At 40.6% G+C, this 24,371-nt stretch overlaps 1 protein-coding gene across 3 annotated transcripts in view; it reads left to right on the top strand.

Moving 5' to 3' along the window:
* LOC132679848 (B-cell receptor-associated protein 29) overlaps positions 1-8,959 on the top strand; it is a 54,772-nt gene extending 45,813 nt beyond the window's left edge. For all 3 annotated transcript variants that reach the window (XM_060633781.3, XM_060633780.3, XM_060633782.3), the window contains exons 7-8: positions 2,458-2,558; positions 8,736-8,959. In XM_060633781.3, the coding sequence (XP_060489764.1) occupies positions 2,458-2,558; positions 8,736-8,771 (137 nt within the window). In that variant the 3' untranslated portion in view covers positions 8,772-8,959. The remainder of the gene's footprint in view (positions 1-2,457; positions 2,559-8,735) is intronic.
* Positions 8,960-24,371: the final 15,412 nt, after the last annotated feature.

The raw sequence follows: 24,371 nt of genomic DNA, 5'->3' as shown, positions 1-24,371 counted from the left end.
CTGTTTAAATCAAAATTTAATTAAAATTAAGTATAATTTAAAATTAAATTCTTCAGTTGCACTAGCCACATTTAAAGTGCTTAATAGCCACATATAGCTAGTGGCTGCCATATTAGCACAGATGTTCTACATCTGTATTGTCCACTAAATGTTCTACAACACAAGAAGTTTAATTTGACAACATTGTCTTAGAAAGTGCCAATACAAAAGCCACTTTAGTTGAAAGTGACTTATATACTTATATATAAAAATGCCCATATGATGGCTTTTCAAGAGGAAGAGGAAACAGATTGTTTATAAATAGAACCTATAATTTCATTCAACTGTGCCAGAAAAATGACTCTTACATTTATAAATCCCACTTTCTTTTACTTAAACTTCTACCCTAAAATGTTTACAAATTCAGAACTTCTAAAGACTACATATGCAGAATTGTATGTAGAGTAGAGTTAGTTCAGGATTCCCAGAATTTATCCAGTCCATCTTGTGCTACTCTTCCTTTCTACACATTTACTCATTATCTTCTCTACAATGTGCTAAGTTAATGTGTGTGTGTGTGTGTGTGTGTGTGTGTGTGTTTAACTTCTATCTTAGAAGTTAACTGCTTATTTTTAACTTATTTTTAACTGCTGTCTTACACTATACCTCCTTGGTAGACAGAGGCTAATATAGATCCATTTTTGTGTATCATCTTGAGGTAAAGCCTTTAAGTGTCCCACACCCCTAAATTTTTCAATTTTATATAAGAAAGTGATTGTCTTTGCTTTTAAGGAAAATGGGCTGTTCGTCCCTTAGTAAGTATAATAAAATATCCCCCTCTCAGTTTTTTCAAAAGCAGTCCATTCTAATAAATTCTGTACTATGATGCTTGAGTCTAGGATGAATCAGGAAACAGTTAGGGTAAGACTGGAACATCTTATGCAAGAAACTAGGGTACTCAAAAAATGATAGGGACATAGTGAGAGGACATAAGAGCAAGCTTGACAGCCTTCCCACTAGCCATATCTGGCTAGTGCAGTTATGAATTATAAACTGTTGAAAACATAACCTATGTGTTCATACTTAGGATGGATGGATGGATGGATGGATGGGTGGATGGATGGATGATGGAAGGCCCTTCTTTAGAGTAGAATGCTGACTGGTAAATGTGGATGACATGGTGAAGTTGGAAAATCACCAGTGTGCTACCATCACAATAAAGGTTGGTTTAGGCAAGAATTTTCAATGGGTGCTAACTATGAGGGGATAGTTTTCATAAGGAGCAAGATACTTACATAGTCTTTTCTTCCCACACACTGCTTCTTAGTTTACAAAGAAGAAAATAAGTATAAATAGAAAAACCAGTGAGAGGCAGATGGGTCTCTGGATGTGATACCTTGAGAGACAGTCAGCATCATTTGTATGTAAGTTAAGATGCATAACCTGAATTTAATCATGAGGAAACATCAGACAAAACCAAAATGAAAAACATTCCATTTAAGAAAAAAGTGGCCTGAGGGTGTCTTGGTGGCTCAGTCAGTCAAGCACCTAACTTCAGCTCAGGTCATGATCTCATGGTTTGTGAGTTCGAGCCCCGTGTCAGGGTCTCTGCTGTCAACACAGAGCCTACTTCAGATCCTCTGTCTCCCCTCTCCCTTTGTCCCTCCCCAATGCGCTCTGTCTCTTTCAAAAAAAAAAAAAAAAAGTGGCCTTTATTTAAAATGTCAGTGTTACGAAAGGGAAGAAGAATGCAGGGGGAAGGCTGAGGAACTATTCTAGATTAAAGGAAACCAAAGAAACGTGACAACTTAATGCTAATCTTTGATCTAGGGCTGGATCTAGACTCAAAAAAAAATAGTAAAAAACCCATAATTGGGACAGTAGCCAAGATTGGAATATGAATGGCAGATTAGATAAAAAGTACTGATGTTAAATTTCCTAATTTGCTAACTATGCTCTGATTATGTTACAGAATAGCTTTGTTCTTAAGAAATACACAATGAAGTATATTTTTTTTTTTTTAATTTTTTTAATGTTTATTTATTTTTGAAGGAGAGAGAGACAGAGCATGAGCGGGGGAGGAGCAGAGAGAGAGGGAAACACAGAATCTGAAGCAGGTTCCAGGCTCCAAGCTGTTAGCACAGAGCCTGATGCAGGGCTCAAACTCACAAACTGAGATCATGACCTGAGCCAAAGTCAGACACTTAACCGACTGAGCCACCCAGGTGCCCCAAAAAATACACAATGAAGTATTAAGGAGTAAAGGGGCATGATGTCTATAACTTACTCTTAAATGATTCAAGAAAACAGTTGTGCATGTGTGGTGAGAGAATACAGTAACAAATGTATTGCATCTTAACAGTTGGTGAACTTGAGTAAGAGCTACAAAGGAGTTTTCTATTTAAGTCTTGCAACTTTTCTGTAAACTTAAAAATATTTCAAAGTAAAAATTTTTAAATTCTATTCCATGTTTTCTAGCCCTTTCTAAGGCACAGAATGATGTGATGACAATGAAAATGCAATCAGAGCGACTTTCAAAAGAATACGATCGACTTCTGAAAGAACACTCAGAACTTCAGGTGGGTGACATCTACTTTATGGACCTAAGTTTTTTGAAATAGTAATCACTAAATCAACCATTTGGGTCATCTGCCCTTCCCAAATCAAGAGGATGTATTCAATCCTGGCTTTAAAAAAAATTTTTTTTAACATTTATTCATTTTTGAGAGATGGCCAAGAGACAGAGCATATAAGTAGGGGAGGGGCAGAGAGAGAGGGAGACACAGAATCCAAAGCAGGTTATAGGCTCCAAGCTGTCAGCACAGAGCCTGATGCGGGGCTTGAACCCATGAACCATGAGATTATGACCTGAGCCAAAGTTGGACACTCAACTGACTGAGCCACCCAGGTGCCCCTGTCCTGCCTTTTTAAAAATGATGAAGGAATCCAGATTTTACCAAGGGGGTGAAGATGAGGATATCGCCTGAAAACACAAGACAGTCATCACATAGAGAATTACTGACATGCTAACTGATTGCATTCTAGTTTTAGTGGAATTGTAAGCACAAGAACTGAGCCACAAAAATGGCAGCATCGAAAAACAAGCTGGTTCTATAAACATTCAGTTTTGCTGTTGGCAATGTTTGCTCTATTCGTGCCAAAATAAGGTAAAAAATTGAAGGCTCATCTTCACGACTACTCGCTACTCCTTCTATCCCAGTGTTTTGTTTAAACATCTGAGGTCAAAACCTATGGCATTCAAATCCGTGATTTACCTCCAATGTGGATTTAAAAGATAGAAATGGAAAAAACCTTTTTGTTGTTAAAGTCACAGAGTCCAGGGCAATAGTTCTTTTTCTCTTCCCCTCCAGTCCAGCAAGAGTCTGTGCCCTGAACTCATCCAGGCTAAGCTTGCCTGTCCCTTCCCTCTTGGTTTGCCAGGCCCTACTCTGAACTGATTTCCCAGCCACTCTCTGACTGCATGTCAGAGAGTTCAGGGGAGACGCCATTCCTGAGGCAGCCCTGGTCCTTCCTGTCCCTCCTGCTTTCAGGATGGGCTTATCCTAAGAATTTGGCAGCTTTTTGTACCTTTCAATCAGGTCTTTTTTTTTTTTTTTGAGAGATAGCACAAGCAGGGGAGGGGCAGAGAGAGAAGGAGAGACAGAATCCCAACTAGGCTCCACACCCTCAGCACAGAGCCCGATATGGGGGCTCAAACTCACGAACCGTGAGATCCTGACCTGAGCCGAGATCAAGAGTCGGACACTTAACCACCTGCACCACCCAGGTGCCCCTCAATCGGGGCTTTTTAGCAATTACAGCTGTGCAGTTACTTCACCGTAGAAGAACCCCTGGTCCCAGGACTCACTTCACTGCCTCTTCATGGTCATTGAATCTCCAGGGTCCATCACTCTGCCTGGCAAAAGGCAAGCAGGTGCTATACCCATAGGCCTTAGAGTCAGACAGACCTGGAATGACTCTAACTCTCATACTACATGATCCCAAGCATGTTAGGATACACCTCTGCAGCTTACTTTTCTTCACTTATGAAACCAGGATAATAGTAACACCTGGCCCAATGGGTTGTGGCAAGAATTAAATAGAATGTGTAGGGTACTTAGCACTGTGCCTGGCTGATAGGAGACACTCAAGAAATGATACTTATTATAAGTATCATCATCAGTATACATTACTCCGTAGAAGTTTTGCTGAAACTGACTTATTCTCAACCAGCCACTTTGGCCTTGATTTAGAGCCAATCAAGAAGGAAACCAGAGCACATTTACCATCTGGTATCCCTAATTGAGTTGCATGTTTGATTTAACTAACTTTTGACATTAGGGTATTCCAGAGAAGGGTATCCCCTGTGTGCTTCAAACCCAGGATACGGAGAGCCCAGCTCACATGGCCTAAAGTAGATGGTTAGATTCTCAACAAGACCACCTTTTCCCCATCTCTAAAACACGGGTCCTGAAAATTGCTGATTTCACCATGGCATGATGAGTATTTCTTCAGGGCATCCTTCAAGATCTGCCATGGAAAATGAAAGAACACTTCAGAAGCCTTTTGCCTAGAAATGGAACTTTTTTTTCCCCTCCCATTTGTAAGGTCAAAAGGATGCATATCCCCACCAGTGGACTTTGCCAGAATTTCAGAAATGTTTAGATCCCTGAATGGAGAAAAGAGAAGCAGGAATATTCTCTCATTTTGTTATGGCCAGTGGTGATTGCTGAATGTCCCCATCGTGGTAACAGCTCATGCTTCTCTTAATCCCTGAAGAGTATATGTGACAACCCATTTTGTTTCCCCTCCCCAAATTCCTTCTTCTTGGAGCTGATATATTCTTGTTAACAGATGTTAAATAGTTTCTCTAATTCCTTCCCAAGAAAGTAGTTTTTATTCCCATTTCTTTGAAAAATGACCCATCCTGGATATGCCAGGTGCCATGCTGAGAGTTAGGCCTTGTGCACTAGTGCATTTAAGGTCTTGATCCAGTTTCTTCTTTTATTTTTGAAATATTTAATGAATGACATTTACTGAGGATATGCTCTAGACCAAGCACTTAGTTAATGGGTTCATATATTATTCTGTTTACTTTAATCACAGCCCACTAAATTAAAATATTTTAATACCCTATCTTGTGGGTGAGGAAAACAAGTCCCAGAGATGTTATATAATGTACCTAAAGTCACTGAACTAGAAATTGATAGGATTCAAAGTTGAATTCAAAATCATGAAACCTTGGGGTATCGGGGTGGCTGTCAGTTCAGCATCCAGCTCTTGGTTTTGGCTCAGATCATGGCCTCATGGTTCATGTCAGGCTCTGTGCTGACAGCATGGAGCCTGCTTGGGATTCTCTTTCTCTCCCTCTCTCTCTCTCTCTCTGCCCCTACCCTGATTGCACTCTCTCTCTCTCAAAATAAATAAACTTTAAAAAAATAAAATCCAAAACCCAGTAATTTTTCTCCAGTTGCCCCATCATTAAGAACTCCCTGTGTTGGTCACTAGACTCTGCTCTTGGATCTGTTGTCTTCCCACTTCCACTCTACTCAGTCTCAGAGAGCCACATTTCCCAAGCTCCCATGCTGTCTTCTGGGCAGGTTCAGCAGTGGGAGGCACTAGCAGGGGACTGAAGGCAGGAGGGGCAGTGCCGGGGACTTCCCACCGCTCTGTTTCAGGAGCATCTGCAGCAGCAGCACCATCTTTTCCCATGGTCCTGGTACCCACTGGGCAGCTGCCACATGGTGGCCCTAGCTCCTGGGCTCCAGAACCGGCTCTCCCCGCTTGTCCCTCTAGCCCAAAGAATGGTGGTTTTGTGCTAATCCCTGAGGTGTCTTACCACACTGTTCCAATGCATCTACTCTTTCACCACCTGTAAAACCAGCTTCCCATAATAAATACCTGTTTGAATTTAAAAAAGAAAGAACGCTCTCAGCCCCATACTTTGGCAGTTCTGTAAACCCCGGGGGGATGACTTGGCATCCAGCACCTTGACTTCTTCGTTTCTTAAATGAGGGTTATAATACTTGAGCATTAAACCAGACCCTGTCTAAGGCACTTTAAATGTTTTTAAACAAGAAAAGCTCTATAGCCCTACAAGACACTAGTAGTTGCCTCTTGATTGGACACGTTTTTTTTCCCCACTCACCCTCCATTGTCCGGTATGAGAACTTGTAGAAGATTCTGAGATTTAAGTGTCATTAAATGACTCCCATTTTCTTTAAAGTGACTCTTACACTTTTATATTTACCTTCTTAACGCTACTTGAGAAGCAAAATGATTGCTGTAGGCCATCTATAGTAAAAAGCTGTATCAAATTGTCATTTGTGAATTATACTTCTGTTGTCAAACCAACCTTAATAATTGAATTATATCTTCAAGTTCTTGGGAAATTTAGCCTTCTCAGTATTACACAGTTGATTTACTTTAAATAAAATAATCATAAAATGACTTAAACTATTATAGAAATAAAAGTGGAAGGGGGAAAGCTGGTTTCCTTACCATAAACAGATTCCACTTTGCATAATTTAAATCCATTTTAAATCTGGTCTCCTCCCTGATACAAATACTAAATAAATATTAGAAAACAATCTCGTCAATACACAGTCTTAGCCTTTCCTTGTTTGCCGTGTCTCTCTTCTAGAAAAGGAAAAGCAAAACTAACTAAGGATTATGGGCAACACAAACCCATCAGCATCTGGCAGTTTTCAAATTTCATTTTGGAGAGTCACCCTCACTTAAGGAACTTGTCCTGAATAACAGCTCCATTAAAGCTGTGACTTTTATCTTTATGTCCACTTTAATTTTGGATAAACACAAGATTATCTCCTTTTTTTAAATTGAAGTATAATTAGCATACAGTGTTATATTCGTCTTAGATATATAATGATTCAACAATCTGTACAGTTTTCGGTGTTCATCACAAGTGTACTCTTAATCCCTTCACCTCTTTCACCCGTCCCTCACCCGCTTCCCCTCTGGCAATTGTTCTCTGTATTTAAGACTCTGTATTTTTGTTTGTCTCTTTTTTACTTTGTCCATTTGTTTTGTTTCTCAAATTCCACATATGAGTGAAATCATATGGTATTTGTCTTTCCCTGTCTGTCTTATTTTGCTTAGTATTACACTCTCTAGATCTACCCATGTTGTAGGAAATGGCAAGATTCCCTTCTTTTTTATGGCTGAGTAATACACACACACACACACATACACACACACACACATGACATCTTCTTTACCCTTTCATCTGTGGATGGACATTTGGGTTGTTTATGTATCTTAGCTATTGTAAATAATACAGTAAACATGGGGGTGCATACATCTTTCTGAATTAGTGTTTTTGTTCTTTGGGTAAATACCCAGTAATGGAATACTAGGTCATAAAGTACTTCTATTTTTAGTTTTTTTGAGGAGCCTCTGTACTGTTTTCAGAGTACCAGTTTATTTTTCTACCAACAGTGCATGGGGTCTCTTTTAACTCTACTTCCTTGACAACACTTGTTATTTATTGTAGTTTTTATTTTAATCATTCCGACAGGTGTAAAGTGATATCTCATAGTGGTTTTGATTTGCATTTCCCTGATAATGAGTGATGTTGAGCATCTTTTCATGTGTCTGTTGGCCATTTGTAGGTCTTCTTTGGAAAAATGTTCAGGTTCTCCACCCATTTTTAATCAGGTTATTTAGTTTTTTTGGTATTGAGTTTAGTTTTATTGGTGTTGAAGTTTGGTGTTATTTTTGAGAGACAGACAGCCCATGAGTAGGGGAGGGGCAGAGAGAGAAGGGAACAGAGGATCTGAAGCCAGCTCTGGGCTGATAGCAGAGAGCCCAACGCGGGGCTCAAACTCACAAACCATGAGATCATGACCTGAGCCAAAGTCTGATGCTAAACCGACTGAGCCACCCAGGTGCCCCGCATAAGTTCTTTATATATTTTAGTTATTAATCTCTTATCAGATACATCATTTGCAAATATCTTCTCCCATTCAGTAGTTAAAGCTGTGATTTTTATCTGAAGTGGTAAGATATATATAAACATGTGAAAGTGGTACCTCATCATTCAAAATACTTCCTCTAATCCTGATTTGGTTGCGTAATGTTAATGTTACTAAAGTTGCTCTGAAAGCATTAATACTCAGCCTGAACAAGAGCTAGATGAACTTCTCATGTACGAGCAATAATGCTACAACTCCATTTGATGAGGTTTTTTTTTCCTCAGTGTAGACTTTGCTTTCTTGAGTGCAAATGATTTCTAAAGGTTAATTTCGATCCCATTTTCTTCCAGTTTTAAATGATATTTTATAGTTATCTCTGATCAGCAAAGAGTATAATTTGAGAACTCAATTCTATGGGCAAATATCTGCATAACAAACACACACACACACAAAAGGCCATCCCATCTGGGGTTTTTGTTTCCCCTCATTCTTTCCTTGCCAAAAATCTTAAATGAGTTGGTAAGAGGGGAATTTTAGAAATTTTGTTTTCCTGGTATAACCTGTGAAACAAAAGCAAAGTAGATTAAGGCAAGGAAACAAATGAATTGATCAAGAATGTTATTTTTCCCCCCTTTCAAGTAAAACCCACAAACTTTGTAGTTTAAGTTTGAAATGTTCTCAATCCCTATTTTCATATTTGATTATTCTCATAATTAATAACCATACACAGAAAAGAGAATTTTTTTAAAAACTCCTTGTCATATCAATGAATCTGTTTTTCACTCTTGGCTGTAGCTACTTGAGTCATTTTTTTTCTTGCAGAATCGCTTGGGGAAAGACAGTAAGAAAGGCCTGTGAACTTTGAAAGACGATGGCGACACACCATGTGAAGATGACAAATTTGTTATCGTGTTGGCCTGTAGAACAATTTAAAATTCAGTTCAGTAAAAGGTACCATTTATGACCAGCCAATAATTTTGTTAATGCCACATATAGCCTGTTATCCTAACGGTGTTGTCACAATAGTTGATGATGTTTCAGATACATCGTCAAGTCTATATTCCAGCTCTTCTGTAAAATATGAGCATGTTTAGCACCCTAGTAAGATATTGAGAGGAACACTGGTTATATGGTGACTGTTTACTAATAAAAAGAAAAATTTATAGCCAGTTACTTCCCAAATTGATTTTTAAGTTGATGAAATCATTAATAGCCTTAAAAGCTGTGATGTGTTTTCAGTAATAATAATCTATTTAATCAGATGACGATAATGCTGATGTATTTGAAAATAGTATTCAGTATCAGCAGATTTGTTCATAGATTAAATAAGGACAAATGATCAGAATTAGCCATTATATATATGGGGAAGAGTCATGAAGAGCAAAAAAATAAAAACAATGACCTTAGTTGTTGTTCTTTTTTATAAGTCTGATGATACTATAGTTTACTCTTGTAAAACAGCTATATTGATAATTATATTTTTGTTACTGTGCTTCTATATCTGTTGGACTGTTTCCGTTGACATTTGTGTTAATACGACATAATAAGTAGGCATTATACCTTTTTAAAATTCATCTGATAATGAAGTTTACATCTATTTGCATAACTGCCATACACTGAACTTAAAATTATTTTACGACAATGTGGAATTCTTGACTTAGAAAGCTAATGTAGAGCATATCCAAAGAGCAATGTTTCCCATCGCTGTGAGAGTTACTAAGTATACAAATATTACCTCAAATATACATACACTGGGGTCACAGTTTCTCTGAGATGTATCTGTATTCTGAAAGCTAAATATTAAGTACCATTTTTCCATTCATATTCCTTTAGAATCTCCTTTAGAACATGATAACGACTGTAGTTATATTAAAATGATTTAGGTTGTTCCAGTGTTTAGACATGAAAATCATCTTCCTTGTCTCATAAAGACCTAAATATAAATAATGGAATGGAAAATAATGACTGGAGTTTTTACTTTCCTGATACTTATTTCATCCTTTGTTGTTTATTATCATTTTAGCACCAACTTCATGCATACTTAATTTTTTTCATTGTAACATAGGTGAAATGAGCGAATACATTAGAATTTTATTTCAGATAGAAGTCAGGAGCTACTGCTGGAACACAGACATGTAGGAGACATTTACCAGGAGTGAGCGATGGACTTAGACCAGATGGTCTGACAGCACCATGAGTAACAGAGAAGGGGATGCTTCAGTGGGAGGGAGCTGAATAAATGACAATTCAGAGTATCGCCTTGGAAATGGCAGAGTGGGTAAATATGAAGGTACCGAGCATTTGTGACCTGGCTTCCACACAGGAATCAAGGCAAATGACAAAATAACAGAGAAGTAGGAAATACACAGCTGTAGAATTGGCAAAACTGAAATTGAATCCCAACCTTACCACTAATTTAGCTGTGTGATTTTAAACAAATTATTCAAACTCGCTAGACTTCCATTTCCTCAACTCCACAATGGGAATAATAATGTTTTAGGTCAGGATTACATAGTAATTTTTCAGGCTTTAAAGCAAGAAAAGCCTGGGCACCCTTTGAAGAGCATGAGGATTTGGAAGATTGCCAGAAAGCACTTAAAGTGTACATTTCAGTAATCTTAACAACCCTCTCAATTTTAGAAACCTGCACCCTGAGGCCTTAAAAGTTTGAGCAGTTTCCCCAAAGTAGCATGGATAGTTAGATTCAGGGCCAGGATCTGAGTCTAATCCAGTTCCCCAAATACTATTCTAGCGTTTATACACAAATTGATTAAAATTTGCTAAACAAAATATTGCCGTTAGTATTAGCCAGGATTTGAACCAGGAAGTTTGGCTCCAGAGTCACCATAATGAACTGCCTCTCAAGCTATGCTTGTTAGTTCCTATTACTCTCCTTACCACCCATGGAGTTTAACAAATTCTATTGTTATAAACAAACAGTATTCCGTGGAGGTTCTGGACTGCAGGAAGTAGTGCTTAAGAAGTTCTAAGCAAGCACCCTAGACTTTGGCATGAGTCATCCTGGTTGCTTGCCTGGCTCTATCTTGGGCTTAGTACTAGTAACTGCGTTACCCTGAACGCCAGTCTAGAGCCTAGAGGTTAACTACCTGATGCCACTAGCCTGCCTGGACCTCTAAAGACCCATGCTTCCGATTCCAGTGCTGGTCTCTGCTTGCTTAAAGTGACACTCCCGCTTCCTCCTGGGACCTCCCACCCACAACCGATTGCACGCATCTGCCCCTGTTGTCGTGCTCTATCTCTGTGCGTTGGTCTGGTTCTGCATTCCCATTCCATTGTCCACCGTCTTCTGGCCGTGCCCGCCCCCCAGCTATGCCCCACCACAGCTGGACAGCCTGTGCCCAGCACTACTAACAAGGCCCCCGGGATGCACCTTGCATTCAGACGCCCACTTTATACTGTATAAATATAACAGTCCTCATAAACACTGAGTTTAATATCTAGAATGAATATGTCTAAAGTCCAGGAAGCTCTTCTGAACTTTTATATCCTTCGGCCTACCTTTTCTAGAATTCTTGAAACTCCACTTAGAAAAATTCAATTTTCTTTTTTTTTGTTTGTTTGTTTGGCATTTCTTTCTCTAATCAGTTTACTAAACATTTTATTATATCGCATCGGTGCTATCTTAGTTGCTAAACAAATATGACCTTATTAGTGTTCCTCCCTATAGCCAAAGTGATTTCTAGCACTGCAGAACTGAAAAACAGCCCCCCAGAAATTATCCATGTCCTAACCCCTGGAAGCTGGAAAGACTCTCTTCTATGGCAAAAGTGAGTATTACTTACATGGTGAACAATGTGATTAAAGATCTTGAGGTGGAGAGATTGTCCTGAATATCTGGGTGGGCCCTAAATACAGCCACAGATATCCTAACAAGAAAGAGACAAGGAAACTATTACCACACAGAGGAGAAGTCACTGCCACCACACAGGCAGAGTTTGAAGTGCTACAGCCACCAGAGCTGGAAGAGGCAAGGAACACATGTTCCCCAGAGCCTCCTGAAGGAACATGACCCTGCAGACACCAGTGATTTTGGACTTCTGGTTTCCAGAACTATGAGACAATAAAATTTATGTTCAGCCACCAAGTTTGTGGTAACTTGTTACAACAGCCGTAGGAAACTAATGCAGGAACAGACAGCACAAATCTGTCCTGTGCTGGACTGAATTTCACAACGTGTGGGAAATAGACACCGTTTTACACCACTTGGTTTCCCCAGTAGCTATTTGGGTCAATCAAAGATTGCCATGGCCACCCAGTCTTTCTGTTCTTCTTCTCCGACAATTTTATTTCCTGTTGTTTCCACTACCACACCAAGCCCCTCTTTCCTCCCCTGGACCACTCTGGCAGATCCTACTGGTCTCCCTGCATTCTCTTACTGCTCTCCTACTGCATGCTCTTGTAAATCATGTCCTTCCCCGCTTAAAGTCTTCCAGTCCCTTCCCATCACATGGAAGACTGGACTCGTGAGACTCGCCAGGCTCCCCATTCCCTTCCAACCACACCTGCATTCTGATTCTTCTTACGACAAGCCGAGTTCTGTTCTTTCAGGGCTTTTGCATACACCGTACATCCTGCATTCCAACCCTATCTGTCTCGGCCTGATTTTATTTTCATCATAGCTCTTATCACCGTCTGAAATTATTTCACTTTTGGTTTGGTTTTGTCTCCTGCACAGTGACAAACATAGTTCCTGTGCACCACGGAACAGTGTTTCTCAACAGGGAGCAGGAAAGATGTTACCAGGGACATTTAGCAGTTTCAAGATATTGGTTGTCACAACTCGGGGAATGCTCCTGGCAAGTAGAGGCCTGGGATGCTGCTGAGCCCACTCCACAGTGCACAGGATGGCCAACATGCATACACAAAAGTACCTGACCCAAAGCGTCATGTTACCAAGGCTGAGATGCCCGCCAATAGATGCTTGTGGCAGGGAGCATTGCTTGTGCCCCAGTGTCCATTCTTTCATCCCGATATTTTTACACACAGCCACCAAGCATGGACGATATTTTCCAGCCTCCTTGTAGGTAGAAATAGGAATGTCACGTGATAGCAATCTCTTCTTTTTTTTCCCTTCCTCTTCCCTGCTACATGAAACACAGCTGTCGCCATCTTAGAGCATGAGCTTGAGGCCACGCAAGCTAAAGTGACAAGGGAGAAGGATGTTGTGTCCCTGACATGTGTCCCTGAGCACCACACCTCCCCTGAGTTGCGGCTCAATAAATAGTGGGATAAATAAATCACATCAGGTATTTTCAACGTGTTGTCCTCTCTTGAAGGCCTAGTCATGGATAAAAAGCCAAAATTTGGGGCGCCTGGATGGCTCAGTTGGTTAAGCGTCTGACTTCGGCTCCCATCTTGGTCTCATGGCTTGTAAGTTGAAGCCCCACATCGGGCTCTGCGCTGACGGCTCAGCCTGTTTCAGACTTTGTGTCTCCCTCTCTCTCTGCCCCTCCCCTTCTCGTACTCTGTCTCTCAAAAATAAGTAAACATTAAAAAACAAATTAAAAAAAAAAAGTCAAAAGTTGTTTGTCATAAACAGCACAAAACCATGAGCTTTTTTCTTTCTCTTTCCTACTTGCCTTTTAGGTTAGCATCATGATGTTAAATCATATTCTCTACTTGCTCTGCATGTTCAGCTTTTTATATTTACCTTAATCATCATCACCAGCAACATGCAGTGTGTCCCCCACAACATGTGTGTGTCCCACTCCACAACAGTTTACCAGAGAAGCAGACCTCCAGCCTCTTCTCTCTTGTCTCTGCTGTGGCTCTTGCCACAAGGTGAACAAGCAGCACATAAACACAAGAGCATTCTGTTACATCATGTACACACACGTAGTGCCCAAGAGCTTGGACTATAATTATGGAAACTGGGAAGGGTCTAAGTTCCTACAGAACTTGAGTGTGAGTGCTCCTTTTCCTACATTTGAGCAAAGAGCCTAGCTGAAGTTTGGGCTTTGCACCACCAGCCCCCTGCCCCCAAACTAGATGCCTTCCTGGTTAGCCGGATTGCTCCAGAAAGTGTATTGCTTCTCCAGAAATCTTTGTTCTCCCTGAAGCACCACCTGTGGTAAAGAATTTCCCTCTCACTTCTTCCAAGGGTTGCCGATTTCCTGGAACACGAAGAACTTCAACCGCCAGTTCTTAGTCAATGACTTTCTGAAATAACCCTCCACAGGGGGTTTGTTCACTTCCTGAAAAAGTGTTTGCATTTAAGTTTGCTTATTTTCTCTTGAAACCAGATAGATGGCAAATAGAGAAAGCATAAGCATTCCAGTTAGCAGTTTGGTTAATGGTCTTAACAAACGCGTATAAATGTTGACAAAAATGAAATTATACCATACATACTATTCTGTGACCTGCTTTAATCCCCTCTCCCCCACATCAGCAAGTATTCTTCTACAACAGGACTCTCCAATCGGACCTTTAGTAGGTCACATAAACAACACCAGAGGAGGCAGGGATTTTTCAAGCCACATAAAGTCATCCTCAGATGCCCAGTCCACCACTTCTACCACTGCAGATCGCTGACTTGGGGCACCTGGCTGGCTCAGTTGGTACAGCACACGACTCTTGAACTCGAGGTCCTGAGTTTGAGCCCCACGGCGGGGGTAGAGTTCACTTAAAAAGAGAGAATTACTGACCCAGGCAACGAGTGTCAGTGGTGGGACCATTCCCTAAGCACACAGTGTGAGGGCCTGACATGGGGATGACACCCACCGTCCATGACACAGAGCATTTAACTTATCACTGTTGTTGGTCACTTCATGAGCATGTATACTGGTGGAAGATTAGAGCATCATGACTGCGTGCATGGACTACCTGGGATCAAATTCATCTCCTTTGGTCCCACTTGGACTCTCAATCTCTCCACCTTTAAAGTGACAAGACTCTGCCTCCTGGACTTGCAGAGAGAACTAAGGGAGGTGATGCACAGAAAGAACTTTTTCTGGCAATAAGCTACTCTGAACATCATACAAAAACTTGTACCCAGAGGTAAATTGCCTGGCTGGTTCAGTCGGTTGACCGTCCGACTTTGGCTCAGGTCATGATCACATGATCCATGAGTTTGAGCCCTGAGTCAGGCTCTACACTGACAGTGCAGAGCCTGCTTGAGATTCTCTCTCTCCCCCTCTCTCTGCCTCTGGCCCACTTGTGCTCTCCCTCTCTCCCTCTCAAAATAAATAAAGCATTAAAAAAAAAAAAAGCAAATGCCCTTGCTCTACATATGACAATGTGCCATGGGGCAGTGTAGAATGATGCCTTGTCCTAAAAACTGGAGGCAGCCATCCTCCTGCTGCCCCAGACAAAGCATGCTGCCCATCTGCTGAGGAATGCAATAAATGTTTGTTTATTTGGATTGAATTCCTTTCAGTTCTAATGCTTCAGATTCTCTCCAGATGACTCTTCCCATTCCTTCTCTTTAGAGTGTGCCCTGTTATCTTAAGATCATGACAGAACCAGCTACAGTTTTGACCAACTTTCTTAAAACATTAGTAAGCCCCTCTTCCTGGGCACTAACGTATTTCCCTTCAGATCCCATTGGCGGATTTGATGTGGAAGGCCCTGGTGTGGGGGCTTTATTAGCCACCTGAACCTTAACTGCAGTTCTTTCTTTTCCCACTAATTAAAGTGTGTGTGTGTGTGTGTGTGTGTGTGAGAGAGAGAGAGAGAGAGAGAGAGAGAGATGTTTTTGAGTCTTCTTAAAAAGAAAAAGACCTGGGCACCTTTGTGCCTTAGTTCGTGAAGTGTCTGATTCTTGATTTCAGTTCAGGTCATGATCTTGCAGGTTCATGAGTTCGAGCCCTGCATCAGGCTCCACACTGATGGTGTGGAGCCTGTTTGGGATTCTCCCTGTCTCTCTCGCTCTCTGCCCCTCCCCCCACTCTCTCTCAAAATAAACTTTTTTTTTAAATTTTTTTTTAATGTTTATTTTTGAGACAGAGAGAGACAGAGCATGAACAGGGGAGGGGCAGAGAGAGAGGGAGACACAGAATCTGAAACAGGCTCCAGGCTCTGAGCTGTCAGCACAGAGCCCGATGCGGGGTTCGAACTCACGGACCATGAGATCGTGACCTGAGCCGAAGTCGGATGCTTAACCGACCAAGCCACGCAGACGCTCCAAAATAAACTCTTTTTTTAATGTTTATTTATTTTTGAAAGAAAAGCAGAGAGAGAGGGGGGACAGAAAATCCCAAGCAGGCTCCGTATTGTCAGCACAGAGCCCAACATGGGGCTTGAACTTACGAACCTTGAGATCATGACCTGAGCTGAAATCAAGAGTCGGACGCTTAACCAGCTAAGCCACCCAGGCGCCCCATAAATAAACTTTTTAAAATAAATAAGTAACAAAAAGACAAAGACACAGGTAAATCTAGGATTTGAGGGGGTGGTGCCTGGAGCTGATACAATTTGGGATATTCTCTGTAAGAAAAAGAATATAAAATCAGAGACAAATTAGGTTGAACATGAGAATTTATTCAGATGGAGAACAGAAATCACAACAAATTGCTTGAACCTTGGAAATCCAGACCCCCCTTCTTCTAAGGTCTCTGGGTGATTTATCCAGAATGCTTCCTGGATGCACCCCAGTTCCTACCTAGAAACATTATGTAATGTGAGCATTCCGAGGACTCCTATGTACCTTAAAAGACCCAGAAGTTAAACTTCATTAACTCCGTATAAATCTACCTCTAGGTAAGAAGTGGGAGGGCAAATTTAATGTAATCAGTTTACTGAAAACTTCAAAGAGAAATATGAAGACTTCATAAAGGAATGTAAATCACAATCACTTATTTTATAGTAGACATGTTAGCTTCCTGTTACCGCTGTAACACATCACCACAAATTAAGTGACTTACAGCCACACAAATGTACTATCTACAATTTGGGGGGTTAGAAGTCTGAGATGAGTGTGATGGGACTAAACTCAGCATCAGCAAGGCTGCTCCCTTCTTGGGGGAGTCTACAGGAGAATCTGTTTCCTTGCCTTCTCCAAATTTGCATGGCTTTGTTGCCTGTATCCTTAGCTCATGGTCCCCTTCCTCCACCTTCAAAGCCAGCAATGTCTTTGAGACTTTCAGTCAGTCTCTCTCATACCACATTACTCTGACATTGACCTTCTGCCTCCTTCTTTCTATTTAAGAACCTTTGTGACTAAAGGTGCCTGGCTGGCCCAGTCTGTAGAATGTGCGACTCTTGATCTCTGGGTTGTGAGTTCAAGCCCCGCATTGGGTGTGGAGCCTACTTAAGAAAAAAAGAGAGAGAGAGGAGAGCCCTTGTATTGTGTCCACCCAGGTAATCCAGGATAATTCCTTCATCATAAAGTCAATTGATTTGCTAATTTAATTTCATCTGCTACCTTAATTCCTCTTTGCCACATGACTTTACATATTTACTGTTTCTGGGGATTAGAATATAGGAAATTATTTGAGTGCCTAGTCCTTTTTTTGTTTAAAGTTATCTCTGTGCCCAACATGGAGCTCAAACTCATGACCCCAATATCAAGAGTTGTATGCTCTACAGACTGAGCCAGTCAGGTGCCCCGTGAGTGCCAAGTACTTTTGAAAATATTTTTTGCAATCAGATTCTCATAACTTTTTATTGGTTCTCAATTTGGATAATTTTTTTTCTTTTTTTTTTTTTCAAAGTCCATTTATTTATTTTGAGAGCGCAGGAGCTGTGGAGGGGAAGAGAGAGAGAGACAGAGAGAGAAAACCCAGAACAGGACCCGCACTGTCAACGTGGAGCCCCACACAGGGCTTGAACCCACGAACATCAAGATCATGACCTGAGCTGAAACCAAGAGTCAGACACCTAACCGACTAAGCCACCCAAGTGCCCTAAGAATTTTTATTTTTAGTTAGATGATCCATGAGGGAAGCCAAAACACAATTGTACATTTCAGAATTGAAAGGAAGCTGGAACTCTAAGCTCGGCATGCCCAAATGCTGCCTTTGGTTTTCCTCCAATTGAAGGCAACTGCAAAATTCTCCAAACACTAGAAAATATCAGATGTAGGATTTTCACCTAAAGAGAGCAGAATGGCAAAAAGATAGCTATCGAACACATGCTTTTACTCTCTCCTCAACTGCACTGAAACTGTAGTAGAGGGGGGCTTTTTAAGGCATAAACCTACAGGGATAAAGTGAGCACGCGAAGAAACTTTTTAAAAGCTACAGAACCGATGAGCAAGTAAGGCTGCCTTACCAGAACTAACAGAAGAGTGATTTCCTCAGAGGGAAGAGCTGAGAACAGATTCTACCTAAACTGCAGAATAATCAAGGCTCAGGAAATTGGCCAGCTCCTTCTGACAAAGGACGGCAGGTCTCTAGATGCCCCCCTCTTCTTGCACACTCCTTGGTGATTACCCTCCCTCGCCCCAGCAGAACACAGTTTTCATCTTTAAAGAGGAGCCAGCAGAATGTCTTTGTAATACACAGAAAACAGAGGAGTTAGTAAATGATGTATGCATGCTAACTTGCAGAACTTGCTCGACCCAGATTGATAGCAGCCAATGTCTTCCAGGCAGAAGACAAGTCTTTCTCTAGATGGGAATCTATCCGGCCCAAGATAAAGACCTAATGATGCTGACAAGGGTGACAACATTAGGGGTTCCCCACCAAACAGCCATCCAGCTCGCCCTACAGGATATCACACACACTCAGAGCTCCCAGGGTGCTCTGGAGACCCCCAACTTTTAAGTAAGGGCAGGCAATCAAGCACAAGAAGATCTGAGCCCCTAATATGAAAACATAGAGACCAAAAAACAGAAAAAAAAACAACAAAAAACCTATGTTGAAAATAGAAACTGTGCAGGAAGAGGAAATGTACATTTAAAAAATAACAGGGGCGCCAGGGTGACTTGGTTAAGTGCCCAACTTCAGCTCAGGTCATGATCTCACAGCTTGTGAGTTCAAGCCCACATCGGGCCTCTGTGCTGACAGGTCAGAGCCTGGAGCCTGCTTCAGATTCTGTGTCTCCCTCTCTCTGCCCCTCCCCCATTCACACTCTGTCTGTCTGTCTCTCAAAAAATTAATAAACATTTTTTAAAAATTTAAATAACAACTAAACCCTTAATGTCTTCAGAGGAAAGCCATGGGTTCTTATTTCAGTACACCTGTGAAATCAGAATTGGAGGCTATCAAAAATTTCTTTGAGAAAGTAAATAAAAGTCCTTAGGGAAAAGTAGAAAGAGGGCCCACCAAATTCCTAGCACAGTGCCCAAAAATAGACCCACACCACAGAACTTAGTTCAAAGAGAAGATTCTACAAATTTCCAGCAAAAAAGCACAACACACCATTTACAAGAAAACCATAGGTCCAAAATGGTTAACTTAGGTTAAGTCCCAAGTCTGTAAACTAAGACTTAATACCTAGCCTAACTACGGTTTCAAACCCCAGAAATGTAGCCTTTAACCAGTTAACATGGGAATTGCACATCAGCACGAGGAAATTTACTGATAGACCCCCTCATGTCCCCTTAGGAGGGCAACCTTGCCTAAAACAATGGATTCTTTGCTAATTTCCTTTTATCTGCTCCCTCTCTAACTTTGAAAACCTTTCCTTTCCTGTAGCCCCTTGGATCTCCCTTCTACTTGCTAAGATGGGATACTGCCCAAATCGTGAATCAATAAAGTCAACTAGATCTTCAGAATTTACTGTCTAATTTTTGTTATTTACCAGCATGAAGGTTAAGCGATTTCAGATTTCTCCAAAGGAACTCTGGGAGACGGAAGACAATGAAGCAATGCTTTCAAAATTGTGAGGGAAAATCATTTCCAACCCAGAATCCTGAACTCAATCATGTTATAAATCAAGTATGAGCAAAGAATAAAGACATTTTCGGGCTTGCAAGTTCTCAAAAATTTTCCCTCCCACACACCCTTCATCAGGAAGCTGGTGGATAGAGGATGTGCTCCATCTAAAGGATGAATAAACCAACAGAGAGGAAGTTAGGAGGCAGGAAAAGATGTGCGCAGGGGACAGGCAGAGGGAATGCACAGGATGATGGGGAAGGCAGATTTCTGACTGTGAAGCAGTTCAGATGACCGTGGGAGAGGCTTTTTCAAGATGAAGTTAATCAAATACTTGACGTGATGTGCATATTGAAAGAAGACTTCCATTATGCTGGAGGAGGGTTGGGGTTACACAGTGATGTGCATTAGTGGTCATAGCAAACCAAACAAATAACGCAAGATAAAGAAAGAAACAAAAAACCAAGACAACTGAAACTAAGGGAACGCTGGGGTAGGGAGGGGGGGGAAGTCCCAGGAAATAAAAAGCTTACCACATAGCTCCTTTGTGAATAGAAAATAGAATTCTAATAATGTGAATATCACTATGATTCAAACCAAAAGTATGACCCCATCTCAGGAGGTGGAGAAACGTAGTACGCAGGGGTTTGGCAGTAGTGGGAACACAGGAAAGAGCTAACTCCTCATCCCATCTGGTAAGAAAACTGAAAAAAATAAATGGAAATGCATGCATATGATGTAGAGATGTGGACGTACACATCAAAGAATCAGTTACGGGATCTGAAAAGTGGTCGCCTTTGGGAAAGGGAACCTGGCAGAAAGGACTGAGGATTTCTATTTATCTTATTCCCCTGTAAACTAGGTGATTCCTCCCATTGTAACACAGATACAATTAAAAACACTTTTTTAAAAGAAAGCAATATTACTGAATGCACAATCCTATTCTACTTTTATGGAAATACTTAGATTCAGATTAGTGACATTGTTTGTAATACATTACGAGCTCTTTAGAAGAAAAAAAAGCCTTTATTTAGATTTCTTTATAGTGGTCCTCAGCCCGTATTAGCATTTCCATTTGTCCCCAACGTAATTATATTAACATTACATTAGCATATGACTTTGCTTTTTCCAGAACTCTAATTAAGATTTTAAATAAGATGTATACCAGTGGGAGTCTCTCATTCACCCACGTTGAACACCTTTCCTATTTGATTATAATTCCACTTACTAATTCCTTCTGGCTTTTGTCTTCCAAACGATTTTTGATTTTTATGACCTGAATGCAATTTGAACTGGTCCCCCAAATGGTTTACAAGGCCCAGGTGTAAGATAAATTGGCAAACTAAATAGAAAAGTAGACAACCATTGGGTAGCGACGAAGGTTACCCCAGCTGATCTGTTTGTTAAAAGGACTGTGCTATGAATTTTTTTCCAATTCATCCTAAGTATTTTTTAGGCGCCTACTCTACACTGAGCATTGTGCTAATAATAACAGCCAACATTTGCTGAGTACTCACCATGTGCTAGGTTCTAATTGCCTTACCTACTCCTCATTTAATTATTGCAGGAACCCTATGAAGTAAATACCATTATTATCCCCAATTTGCCAGCAAGGAAAATGACACATGGAGAGATGAAGTATGTTTCCAGAATTCCCTAGCAAATGGGACTCAAATCCAGAATCCAGTGCTGAGTCAGTGCTGTGTATCCTTTCCCATTGGACAGCAATGGTCACCATGGAGGAGACCACAAAACCAAAGAAGAAAAACAAAGAAACTAACCATTGAATACTTTAGTGTGGTCTAGAAACTTCTCTCACTGTACTTAATTATCACAACAATGTGATAAATGATTATTACTTCCTTATACTTGTGCAATTGGTTAGGAAACTTGCCCAGAATCTCAGAGATAAGCTTCAGCCCACAAGAAACTTATTTCTACTGGGAGTTCAACACACACACACACACACACACACACACACACACACACACAGAAGGAATTGGCACGACTATAAGATGATGTCAAATGTTGCTCAGAATAAAAGTATAGTGAGATCTCCAAGGAAGAAGGAGCATTCAACCCAAGGCAGATGCTGGTGAGGCTTCCTAGAGAAGGCTTGATGTGTTGATTTGGGGGAGACACAGAGGAGGAGTGAACGGCATTGCCCCTGATTTTTGTTCTTTGCTGTAGCTGCAGTTTTCCTCTTTTTGTAAATGTTTATTACTTTACAATATATTGGCTTTTGTGTTGACAAAAAGTCATTTCCAGATTGCCCTCCTTTTATGGGAGTTTCAAAGCAGAAACAAATGCCTAGGTTTAGGCAACAGTAAGAATGGTGGAAAGAGTCAAATGTGGGAACTCTAGAGGAGGGAGGTTGTTGTCTGCAAGTTAGAGAAAGGGAAGGAGGGGAGATATTGGGAAGCAAAGAGATGAAAGGAAGGAAACATGTAATTTAGGAAGGAGAGTGCTTTTCTCTAAGGGAAGTCTATTTTGAGATAGGACCTGGATTCAAGCCTTCATGGGCCAGACCACTGACCAGTATGCTCTTAGAGAGGCTTTCATAAATAAGATGCTGCTACTTGCCTTTTTTTTTTTCTTGGTTGTTGTTGTTGTTGTTGTTTTAAAGAATGTCAGAGGGGTAGGTGAAAAGAAAGAAGAATAGTCTCTTAGCCAAGACTTTTGCCAGTTGCCTCAGATCAGCAACACACCGTCTCAATCCAGGAAAGTCTTGTTACTATTTAGCATTTGGGACAGAGCCAGTGGGGATGCTCACAAATATGGGTTCCATCTACTTGAAAATAATTGCCTTTACATCTTGTGACATCTTCCATGGACTCTGTGGTGAAAATCAATTATAATCCCTTTTGGTGGGAGAAACTAAATTAGAAAGAAAAATGATTAGAAACAGAAGGCAGCTTGATGCTTGTGATGCCAGATTTGTTCAACATGTGATTCAAAAGCTGAGGAGAAGTTTTTCTGGCCGTTCTCCCAATTAGCAACCTTTAGCTTACTTAAAAGCCAAAATCCATGACTCAAAAGAGCGTGCTAGGAAGAAATTTTTGACGGATAAAATTAGCTATTCCTGGCAACATCAAATAACATATATACATACATTCACGTACCTTTTTTTGAAATGAAGCTCAAAATATACCAAGACCTAACTCAAACTACTCTCCAGACTCCAAAACTCAATCATAATAGCTAACGTTTATCAAGGGCTTACTATGTGCCAGGAATTGCATTTAATTCTCACATCAACATTATGAGTTAGGTACTATTCACATATAATCCTAAAGATCATATGGAATCTGAATAGCAGATTGAGAGAAGCACCCTTCAGTGTGGTAAGTGCATGCATATTAAGAGTGCTAAAACCTGGGTAGGAAAAACATTGACCCTGGCCTTCGGCTACTAGGGAAGCCTCCACAAAGGGGTCAAGGAAACCAAGACAGAAGCTAGGGATGGTCAAGAGGGGAAGGAGTCCCAAGCCGAGGAAGAAACAAGCCTCCAAGGCAGAGAGAGCTCAATCAGTACCATGGGTGCATAGAAGAAGGCAATGGAGAGTCATTTGGAGAAATTTTAAGCTAAGGATGAACCTGACCAGATTTACATTTTTACAACTGTTTTTGGCTAGTTTGAAGAATAACTTGTGAATAGAGCAAGAAGAGAAACAGGGAGAACCATTAGGGGGCTATTGCCCTGGGGATAATCCCGGCCTAAACCCAGGCAATAGCAGTGGAGATAGAGAGAAGTGGATGAACTGGAGAGTTATTTAAAAAGTAGGCTTGAGTGGCTCCTGGGTGGCACAGTCAGTTAAGCGTCCAACTCTTGACTCCAACTCAGGTCATGATTTCACAGTTCATGAGTTCGAGCCCCGCATTAGGCTCTGTGCTGACAGCATAGAGCCTGCTTGGGATTCTATCTCTCTCTCTCTCTTCCCGTCCCCTGATGACTTTCTGTCTCTCTCTCAAAATAAATAAATAAATAAACTTTAAAAAATGTTTAAAAAGTAGACTTGACAATAGGGTGACATCAGAGGCAACAAAGAAGACAGAATCAAGGAAGTCTCCTAAGTTCCTGCCTTGAGCAACTAGATGGATGGGATGCCATTTACCAAGATGGAAAATTCAGGAAGAGCAGCGTATTCAAGAATGGCATTGAAAGAAGGTAATTAGTTCCATTTTGACTGTGTCAAAGTACTCATGCAACATACAAATTCATAGGGAGATCATTTTTTATGAAAGAATAACTCACATGAATTATTTTAATCACCCAGTTCCCCTAATATGTTTTTCCCTAATATATTTTTAAAAGATTGATTCACAAAATTTTTATATATATTCACCTTTTCGATAGAACTTATTCATCTGGTAATCCACAACTAATAAGGTTTTTAAATACACACACACACACACACACACACACACAATTTATCTTACCACTAGGACATTTCAAACAGCATATTATTTCTTTTTAAAATGATTGACAAACTACCATGTTGATACAATTTTTAAAAACCTCAAAAAGTTCAAAATAGTGTACAATAAAAAGTCTCTTCATGAGTATGAACTTATGTTTAACTAAACAGAGATACAGATGGTTACATATAAAAGTACTCTAGATATGTTTATATAAATAATATTTTTATAATATAAAAAATGTTACATATTACTTCATCATA

The sequence above is a fragment of the Panthera onca genome, chromosome A2, assembly GCF_046562875.1.
Source record: "Panthera onca isolate mPanOnc1 chromosome A2, mPanOnc1 haplotype 2, whole genome shotgun sequence".
In the NCBI taxonomy this organism is placed as follows: domain Eukaryota; kingdom Metazoa; phylum Chordata; class Mammalia; order Carnivora; family Felidae; genus Panthera; species Panthera onca.
This window is presented reverse-complemented; position numbering and strand designations above follow the sequence as displayed.